This window comes from Opisthorchis viverrini (genome assembly GCF_000715545.1).
Source record: "Opisthorchis viverrini unplaced genomic scaffold opera_v5_111, whole genome shotgun sequence".
NCBI classification, from domain to species: domain Eukaryota; kingdom Metazoa; phylum Platyhelminthes; class Trematoda; order Opisthorchiida; family Opisthorchiidae; genus Opisthorchis; species Opisthorchis viverrini.
The window spans coordinates 752,092-763,166 of NW_008751765.1; the positions used below are offsets into that span (position 1 = coordinate 752,092).

General features: G+C 44.9%; 1 protein-coding gene across 1 annotated transcript in view; it reads left to right on the forward strand.

Annotated features, from left to right (window-relative positions):
- Positions 1-11,075, forward strand: part of T265_05667 (hypothetical protein) — a gene marked incomplete at both ends in the record, with an annotated part of 70,532 nt that overhangs the window by 25,655 nt on the left and 33,802 nt on the right. Inside the window, 2 exons of the mRNA XM_009170732.1 lie at positions 4,289-4,398; positions 10,805-10,940. Coding sequence (XP_009168996.1) covers positions 4,289-4,398; positions 10,805-10,940 — 246 coding nt within the window. The remainder of the gene's footprint in view (positions 1-4,288; positions 4,399-10,804; positions 10,941-11,075) is intronic.

Here is an 11,075-nt window from a genome sequence, read left to right on the forward strand (position 1 = left end):
GTTCCCACCAGATTCGGGTAATGCTCCGACGAAATCGATGATCAACCACTGAAAGAAAGTTTTTTGACGTCCTCGGCGCGCAGCGGCCAGGTTTCTGATCCGTATAGTAATATGGAGCGCAGCGTAGCATTGTAGACTCCACTCCTGACGGATACGCTGGTGTCACGCCGACGTCACAGGTAACGCAGGTTCAAGAATGCTGCTCTGGCCTTCCTAATCCGGATGAAAATATCATTTTTCGCGAGAGATCACCGGGACCGATACAGCTGCCCAGGTAAACAGATTTGTCTGCTACCTCAACCGGTTCATCCGCAAGTATGAGGTTAGGGTTCGAGCCCACCCAGTCTTGCAGTAGCAGTTTACATCTTGCAGGTGTGAAGCACATGCCAAACTGTGAAGCCGAGTTATTTAGATTATGTAATATTGTTCGCATGGCGACGGGGTCAGATCCGAGAAGAGCTATGTCTTCTGCGTACTCGATATCTGTGAGCGGAAGCCCCGGGAGCACTTCGACCCCACAGGCATTAGGGGCTGCTGGTGAGTCTTCCATAATCACATCAATGACGAAGTTGAAGAGGAAGGTGAAAGAGGACAGCCCTGTCGGACACCACTGGATGTGGTGAATTCAGGCGAGAACTTCCCGTGAAAAGTCCATTAAGACAGCTTTCTGTTTGACACGGAAATCCATTGTCCATCATCAATCATCAGCAAATGTTCACTGAAAAACGTAAAGTTTACACATGTCAGGGAGAACAAGCAAATAACTCCATCAATCAAAAATGACAGATATGGGCACACCTAACATTCCTGCCCGCTGGGTCACAACATGAAGTTGATCAGAACCAAACATGGTTTCCAGAAAAGTTCGAAAGATAATCGATAGATTAATTGCTGTGCTTCTGACACACGAAATTCGTCATGTTGAGTGACTTATTCACAAGGTGGGTGTAGGTTCACATGAAAGGAAACTACTCACAAGGTTGCTGAAAACTCTTCGACAGCCCACGACCGGTTTCGCCCTTCTGCTTTGGGCTCATCAGGTAGGCGCAGTCCACGAGTTCCCGTCAACCCAACTTGGCCATCTACTCAAATGAAGTAAACTGGGACTCGGGGATCAAGTGATTCTAGAATGAAAATTCAACGACGGTCTCCTCGCAAACAGTATCGGGCAGCTTATTGAGTAGTTTCCTTTACGGAGCCATCCTGCGATATCTCGAACATCGTGCCAACTGAAACATGAGGCGGCTTGTGTACAGCACATTCAGTTGTAGAATATCATAAACGAGAGATTCAGTTGAGTCTCTCGTGAAAACCAAATTGATTTGCAAATGAGTGTATTTCTCGATAATAAGCAACATATTCAATTGATAGTAGGCTTAATTAGTGTTAGGTGTTGGCTGAGAGCTTCTTGGTTCTTTGTAAGCGTAGGTAAGTAAGGATTAGACTGAAGGATTAGATTGAAGGAAATGGCTTCCAGGGATTTGGGACCGGTTCGGAGATTGAGCTCCTCTAGTTCAAAACAAGTACTTTAAAGATTGGATAGACGTCATACACTACTGATAACGTTGCTGAAAACTTCTCGACATCTTACTACCGCTTTCGTCCTTCCCGGGGATCACCAAGAATGTCTCAAGAAGGGGGAAGCCAATCGTGAGCCATCGAAAAGTTTTCAGCAACTGCATCAGTAGTATGTTACGTCCTTACAATGCATCGCGACATCTCGAATATCGTATCCACGGAAACATGAAGTGACCCGGTGCAGCATATTCAGTTGAAGAAGTACATCATAAACGAAAGATTATGATGGGTTCACTGTGAGTCCCACTTCACAGTCTCACTCATTTGCATATCATTTTGGTTTTGATGGGAGACTCACCTGGAGCGTAGCCAATCCTCTCGTATAAGATCTTTTTAAGCAACTGAATGCGCTGCACCAGACCGCCTCATGTTCCAGCTGACACGATGTTCGATATGTCGCGATACATGTATAGACGTGATGCACTACTCATAAGGTTGCTGAAAACTCTTCGACGGCCCACGACCAGTTCCTCCCTAATTAAAGCTCATCCGGTGGACGCACTCCTCAAGTTTACGTACACCGTATGTTCTACTTGAACTCAAGTTGCAGAGAACTAGCGAGGTATACTTACTTGCATGTGAATTTAGTTTTGATGGGAGACTCACCTGAAACTCACCTGAATCACTCTTTCATGATGTTTTTAAGCAGCATATTCATTTGCTTGAAAACATTATGCAATTAATTCATATTTGTTTAGTTTTAATACAATTTCATACACACAAACCTTCGTCTTTTCACGCGGGAGAAATCGTTCAATCGCATCACTAGTAAACACAGCGTTTCTTCTTCTTTCTGGAACACTACCCCCAGCACCTTCCGAATGATCGTAGCGGTGAGAATGATGTAATCATCAACACCCGCTATGTTTTCTCAGTCCAGCAGCTGTCGTGCTTCCACAGAAGTTGAAATCGCAACCAACTTGTAACCATCTGTCCTATGCTTCAGTCGATACGGAAGCAAGATCGTAGTGTCAAAGGTGCATTTCCTTTGTCCATGGACGCCTGTAACCGCCGTGCGCTGTAGGGCTTGTAAGTTATCTACAGAAAACCAGGAGGAAAGTAAATAAGCTGGCGAACTCGATGACCGGGAGGTGCGTGTTCTAGAACGCCACAGAAGCACAGCCTACGATGACCAGTGTTCAGACATTTCCGAGAAGCACGATCGATGGTGATGGGTGTTCACAAAACGCCAATCAAAAGCCTGGATCATTTCGAAAGTGCACTTCAGATACCGCTAGACCCCTTATGACTTTTGTACTCGTTTGTTTGTAATAAATATGTTGTGTTACGCGTTGGCGACACTTATACACTAGAGGGGGAAGGCGGTCTATGTGAGGACTAATCACACTACTGATCAGGCATTCATAACCGAACGTTAAGTGCTCCAACTTCTAGCCGTGGGGTCACGGATTCGTGACTCCCTAAAGTTTTGAGAGAGGCACACTGATGATGTGTCTCGATAGGAATGAAACAACTGCACAGTGCTTCTCAAATGTTTACCGAAAATTGACTTTATTAGTGCACTGTTGAGGATGGCCATAACATAAATCAGGTGTGCGCACTAATGAAAGTTTTTAGCGTGGTTGACAGTGGTGGGTTGCAACACGTATAAAAATAAATACACTGCGAAATGGGAACAAGTCAAAAGAGTTCCTTGGTGAAAGTCCGGACGGCGGGAACGTGTATTGCTCCGCGGTGCGACTGTTACCCGTGTTCCATAATTGTCCGTGGACTTGTGGAGAGGTTGACGTCCTGCTCCCTGCGCACGGGTGAGCCTGTGTGTGCTGATCGTGTTCGGTTTCCCTACGTGTAAGTCCGTTTGCGTGTACGTGGGCGCGTCAGCACATGAGTTGTTGCTACGCTCACTAGACGGTGTAGACAATCGATATCCGATGAGTCACCATAATGTGACGTGATTTGTGAGTATAAAAAAGACAAGCCTCGTGATCCAGTGAGCGACTGTGAGCTGAGCAGTTGAGATTGTGGGTGACTGGGTGGCTACAACCTCGCTTACAGGTATATTGAAGTTGGGAGGGGGCGTTAGTCGCACAATGCTCTCAACTGCAAAACCTTTACGAGTGGAGTGAAACTTTTCCCGCCAAAATGTTGCGTTTTGTTGTGTATGTGCTCAAACCAAAAACCATCTTAATCTAAATTCATATTTTTGCAGCTCACCAAATTTATTATTGTCCACTGAAGCAATCATAACTCTGGCGGAAAAGTTTGGTGGAATAATTTCCCAGCACTGCTGAGACCCCGAGATGCCTAAATGGGGCTCAAAAGTTTCGACTGATACTCTGACCGCTTTATTCCAATTTCCCATCATGCTGAGACCCCGAGATGCCTAAATGGGGCTCAAAAGTTTCGACTGATACTCTGACCGCTTTATTCCATCAGGGACATATCATAACTTCCGAAAATTCATTTCCATTGTGTGAATACTGAACGCCCTAAATGTCCGGATCGTTTGTTCTACGCGCTTTTTGGTTCAAATCCGTTGTCAGTTTACAACGTTTTCTCCCCAGCGGAGTGTTACTGTCTGGAGCGAAGTTAGTCTGCACTTCCAATGTCCTCATTAGCTGGTGGTAGGAAAACTAAAAAACGTCAGTTGTCTACCTTCCAGATGAGATTTCGTATGTGGGTCAAAAATTGAAACAGATTGTCACGAAAAACGTATTGATCCGTTTCCCTTTTTTCCCCGTCAACAAAGAGTTGGGACGATTATCATTTCAAATGGAACCCCCAGGAGTACGGGAACATCACCGTGATCAACTTGCCTTACACAGCTGTATGGAGACCGGACATTCTGTTGTACAATTGGTGAGTATAGTATGATTACTGTTCGCGAAGATTTCACATATAACGATGACAAGTTTTCATTCCTCGGCATGATTTTGATGGAAACAGGTGGTACACCTCCATACTGGCACCATTCGACCGTGAGGTTAGTCGTGACAGAAAAGAGAACAAACAGGTCAGTAACATGTGACAAGCTATTAAAAATAGAAGTCGTTGAGATGACCAATCATCACAAGGGAACGCAGACCACAACGCAACAAAGATCACTAATGGACCAATAGATTCACTAAATTTGTTACGCTTCAATTAACCAATCACGTCAGAATATAACAGATAGCCTTCGAATGCTATATAGACGCATGCAGGCAAGAAAGAAGTACCGAATCAACTGCGCACTGTCTCCTCGTACGGTGGCGAAATGCTTGCCAGCCAATAGCCAAGCTCGGCGAACAGACTAACAGCCACCTGATCAACAACCGATGGTCTGTCCGATGGTCGGTCCTACCCAGTGGTCATTTTTCTACACCTGGTAATCGTATTTATCAAGTTCACTTACTTCAAGAACATCCATGGTCCGCGTTGGGGTGGTAATGATGCCAGCTTGTAGCACCCCTGAAACGATTGAGTTCATTGGAAAAACAGACGGTTATTTCTCCATTAAGGAGGATTCTTCTGGCTTGTGAGCACGTTTAGCCTCACGGAAACATTTTTGCGCGTATTTCAAGCTTTCATGTTTGTTAATCAAACCCGTCTGGGTGCATAAGTCTGCTGCAACGTGAACCAGATGGATGTGGAGATCACTTCTTTGAGGCTATGTAAATCGATGAACGTCAGTTTAACCGAAACATCACCAGTATGAACAACCTTCATGGATCCCAGATAAACGACGGTGTAAGCAGTCCTTAGGAATGTCAGTTTGTGGGCGGCGACTGTTTTTCGACCGTTCTTCACCAACTTTAGTTGAATTTTTGTTGTCGGTGTTTGCAGGATTCACGTTCACATCACTGTCGTTTGAACATCCATCCTATCTTTCTAATGAGGTTCCACCAAAGGGCTCTCATTAGAGCTCACTTTGGTTAGTCCACACCAAAGGGAAGCACTGGACTCGAGTTTCGCTTTCATTAGAGCCCACCAGCAGTGCATATCCAATGGCCGTACCCGGGATTTGAACTCCGGACATCTGACATGCGAGGCGAGCATGTTACCACTACTCCACCAGCGCATGCCAGACGCATCTGAATTTTCACGTCTGAACAGGCCTGAGCGATGTAATCGATAAGACAGATTTCATGAACGACGGGTTGTGACGACCGATTGACCGACGTATCAGGATTTTCGAGTCTTTGAAGCCATTAGCGTTTCCTTTCAGTTTTCCATTCTGATGACAGAATGCAGTTCTTTGGAACACATGATCATTGTACGGAGGTACGTCCGTTTTTTTACCTCGTCGAAAGGGAAACAAATATTTAGGTAATAAGCGCCTTGGAAGGGTAACGCTTTTTTCAGCGTTTGCCAAGTAAGTGACTGGATCATCTTGACCGCGCGTAGAACAAAACAAGACGAATCTTTAGTTCTCGTGATATTTTTTTCTTTTCTTAAAAGGACCATTCCCAGACAAAGAACAATTATTGCGGTTCACAGAGAGACAAAATATGTCTCCAGATGGCAGAATGTTGCCAAATAATTCGGCAAACGAACAACTGTGATAGTGTGATTTTCAAATGTGATAACTTGCTTGGTTCGATGTTTTGCAGAATTTGGGAGTTCTCTTTTATCTTGAAGCATGTGGGTCGAAGACAACTGCCTGTATTTTGCCTAAATATCCCCATGGCTTGAAAAAAGAACAGAGCGACGAACATTAATGTTTTCGGGATCTCGTCATCAGGTCAGTACGTATCTACTGGTTAGAATAGGAGCGAAAAACGAAATACTCTACGAAGATTGGTTAGTGAAATGCAAAACGTGGATTGGTTGTCTGCCCCCCCCCCACCGCCATGTCGCATCTAGTTGGATGCTGTGAGACAGTCAAGAAGGCTGTTGAGTGACTTGGCCGATTGATTCGTGTCACACGACCAAGGCAGACTCAGCGTTCGTACGAAACGCTTTTGGCAGCACAGTACCGGGTTTCACGGGCGTATAGCGACTGCCTCGGCTGTAGTCAAGCAACGCCGTTGAATAGATACTGGCTGTCTATTTGGCACACGGTAAATGATTTGAGATGACTCATCTGGCATGATTAGGTGGGATGCAATTAAGCTCCTGGCTGTACTGTTGAAGCTAGTGTTATTCCGGTAAGAGTGGTGCTCACGTATTCTCTTAGAAAGTTGCTGTGTCGTGCGCCCAACATACTCCACTGGACAACAGCAGGAGAAAGAATACACAACCATATCCTGAATGAGGACTGGCATCTTGTCTTTGAGGTCGTTGAAGTTGAGCAAAGGGTTTGTTGTAAACCAAGACCACAGGGTTTCAGCGAGAAACGTGCGTTGTGGGGATTGAAACAAGCGGCGATTGACTATGTCCGTCAACAGATCGCCTCTATACGGCAGACTCGAGTATATTGGCTTCTTTCCAACGGTCGTGATAGGCGGTTGGATAGGGTGGTCGGACATATTCTTGGTTATAAACCTCTCCGGGTTTATAACACGTAGCACGTTATCAATGTGCTACAGCTCGGATTCCAGTGTATCCGCAAAGCAAATACGTTTTGATCGGTTCATTAAAGTTTGAATCAGTGGCACAAAGCTCAGGAAGTTTGTGTACTGTCCCGTCCACGTGGGCTTTCTGTAGACAGACCTCTGAATTGAACCCGCGCCTGTATTTTGTCGCAATTAACGGGTGAACTCCAGTTATCTCCTGATGGTAGGACACCTAAAAGGAGCCTTCCTCTTCCGAAAGGCTTTTTTGGAAAACGCCACACTACTGAACTATATATTAGTAGAACGACAACCTAAAGTACTCTGCCTCTGGAGGACAGAAGATCTGACGCGATTGTGCCGGCTTAGTAGGACTGAGGTTAAAGGTAAGGAGTGAAAGTGGACCAAGAAAGTGTGGAATTCCGTAATGCCGAGCATAATACATTCGGCGAAAGCTATTGGCGTAACAGGAAGTATACCGAGCTAACTGGTATTCTGCTGGTTCGGATCAAGTCAGCACGAATCCCAAATTTTCTGGGATTTCTTTCAACCGAGCAGTTGAATCGATTGATCACGTGACGGCGGGTTCAAACTGATGGGGTTGGTAGATCTCTAGTCTTCTGATTTACCCAAAAATAAACCGGCGATGGGTGGCGTTGGAACAGATGACCCCACACGTTGTGAACCACAGTTTCCTTAATGCCTTTTTATTATCGTGAACCCTGGTCTGGATAGCGTTTGGCCAAACCAGAAAAAGTCAGTGGACGTGCGAACCGGCTGATCTGTTGATCACTGTCGCGCACAATCGGGTTAAAAATGTGATAATGAGAGTACAACTCATCTGTCAAGGGCGAGTGAAGAACAGCCAATCAAATCTGTCTCAACGAAAACGGTTATTCCATTGGCTGGTATGTAGTCCCGTTATTTCCGGAGCTGGTCCTCCTAATACCACACTTGCTTGGATGGAAGAGAGTGCTTATAATGACGGCTGAGTTGGTTTTGAAGTTCCAGTGGACACTTCGTCCTACAGATAAGGTCCGCCAATGCTGAAAAGCTGGCAAGCACTTTAAGGCCTTCTAATCACTGGAACTGCGAAACCCACGAATCACAAGAGAAGATTGAGTCAGCATTCTTCCGGTTAGAAGATAAACGCTATAATATTCACCTGCTCAGATAAAAATATCGCAAAGCAGCCTTTTATATCTAATCACGATTTTCGCATCAGTGGGTCCGGCTCTGAGTGATTCCTCCAATTACGAGAGGGTTCTTCTCGCTTATAATTTGCTACTTATAGTTTGTCAGTAGTCAAAAGTTTTCAAACCTCCGCTGAGATGCAGGTGGAATAAGCTCTTGCTGAAGCACCATACGTCATTTGTCAACCTTGTCTATTGTCTATACCCTGGTGGCATTGAACACAGTCGAGGTTGACACTCTATTGGATACAATAACTAGGAAGTTAAACCTAAAATGAAATATGCCAACAGTACGTGGTAGGCAGGCAGAGTTTAAAGGGCTGGTACCCTGTGAAAGGTGAACTTTCAGGAAGGTCAGATTCCTGAAAGCAACTCAGAACGCTCGGAACCAAGTGAGACCCTAAAACTCTACCGAAATTTCAATAGGAAAGCCAGCAAACATCCAGGCCAATCGAGTTTTCAGTCAATTCAGCAAAAGCCCGGGATCGATGAAAGTAAAAATCAAATGGCGTGAGGTCTCTTGTAAGGGTTGCACTCGCATGTTCGGAATAAGCCTGTTGTGAGCCTTTTTCCGGTGCTGGGCGCTGGAGCGGGAACAGCAGTCAGATATGACATGAACAAAATACTCGGCTGATGCGCAAAGTTTCTTGGGGCGAGACAATTTTTCTCACTATTGTTGAAAAGGTGATGTGGGTGATATGCTGTGGAACTGCATTATGCTTCCTCCTGGTTTTCACTAGCTTGAAGTCTCCTTTGCGTGAAATGAAATATCGATCGTCTAACGAAAATTTACATCCGAATTCTCATCAACATGAAAGCTTGTTAATCTCATGTGGGAAAAAGTGTCGCCGATCACTTCTTAGTGACAGGTGGACAGAACAGTGTGCTCAAGGTCGAATAAGAGTTATTGGTTAGTAGAACAGATCGACTGAACGAGAAGGAATATTCAGAGGACCGAATGATTGCGCTTTTCTATCTTTACATAGTAGCTTAATTCCCGGGCCTTAATGCAGAAGTCTCTTATATTCCTGGTAAATTAGGTAGGGTCATGTTCCTTTCCGCTTCATTATCGTTACATCATCATCATCATCATCATCATCATCATCATCATCAGCATGACATCAGTGTTCAACACCGATGCTTCACTGCCGTAGAGCCATAATTTATCTTCACTGCCGTAGAACCATAATTTATTTGAAAGCCTTATTGTGAAGAAATGAATAAATTTGGAAGGTGAAGGGACTTGATACCAGCTTACTACAAGCATTTTAAGGTGCCTACACCTCCAGACACTTTTCCAGGCAATCTGGATAGAAACTGACAACACGAATGCCACTGACGTCGGTTGGCAAGTTTATCTTGCAGTGTCTCCAATCAGACACAGTGAGGATTACGCGGTCCCCATCCTGGAAGGTGATTAGCAAGGAGAGCACACAAACCTTTCGTGATCTCCCTCATACTCCTCTGACAAGTCAAGGGTTGGCCACCTCTCTGCTTCCGCCACTCAGCGTTGAGCATGGAAAACAGCACTCTCTTCGGCAAACGATGGTTCGGCATATGCAACACATGTCGAAACCAACGCAGATGTTAGAGCTGGACACATTTTTCAAAGGAAGCACCCTTTGCACAAACGAAAACTCACCTTCTAATTGCGTCGTTTCGGATACGCCGACACCCACCCGCTTGGTCAGTCATAAAGGATCTTCTAAGACGTTTGAGGATAAAACCTAGCCCTCCCGTTAAATAACAAACAGGAGTCGGAATTCAGCGCCTTGCACATTTTATTTGATTAAATTGCAACGTTTTTCGATAACTCTCATGAGACCTCAGAGGAACTGCAAGAAATGAGAAAGCTTGAGTAAACCACGTCTCAGTGACCGGACAAATAAAGGTCATTGCGCGCGTCATTAAATACCTCATCTATTAAATTAGTAAATTAGTTTAACCTTCCCTGTCAATGACTTGAATATGGTGGGGTGGCTCCTCGGTGTGTTGTTTCCGTTAACCGTCTACACCCCCTTTAGTGTTTTGACTTGAAGGTAAACAGCTCTTTGACCTTGTCAGCGCATGCCTAGTTTACACCAACGAAATGGGTTCTGCCATCTTCTGACACCTCGTCCTGAGTCATTGCGGACGTGGGCGCAATATTTCTTACCCCTACCTGTTTGTACAGGATGCCATTTTGAATTGGCAGTTCCTAAACCGGCGTAGTCCCATGATTTGAGGTTTGTCCAATTACATCATTTGATTATGGTATTTTTGATAAAATTTCGTCTGAACGATTTGACTTTTAAGGTTTTGCGTGTAGCTCAACTTGTCTCACGTGATTACTGGAGAAAATCGATAAGGGTGCTGTTGCACGGATTCCCCTCCCAAGTTTAGCTCGCCTAGAAAGGTTGGAGCATTCAGTCCGCCCAAAGTACAAAATAGAATTGTTTGAAAACTCATCCGATTAGCCCAAATCTCCCCAGTTAAGTTGAGGGGGTATGAGAGCGCTTTTCCAACTATTGCCCTTTAAATCTGGGGGAAAGTTGTTGAGAATCTTGACATCCCTTTCTAGTACCAAAGATTTACGCTCTGTTTTTTTGCAAACTTTAGTGCTGACGAAAAATTCGACCGCACCTTTCCCACCAATACCATCATGCAACACACGGGCAATGTGCAGTGGATGCCTCCTGGACTGTTTAAGTCCACCTGTAACATTGATATTCTGTGGTTCCCGTTTGACGAACAGGTGAGTCGTTCATGAATTCTCACTATATATTTCATCATCATCATCATAATCCTCCTCCTCCTCCTCTTCCTCATCATCATCACCATCATCATCATCATCACCATCGTCATCATCATCATCATCACCATCGTCATC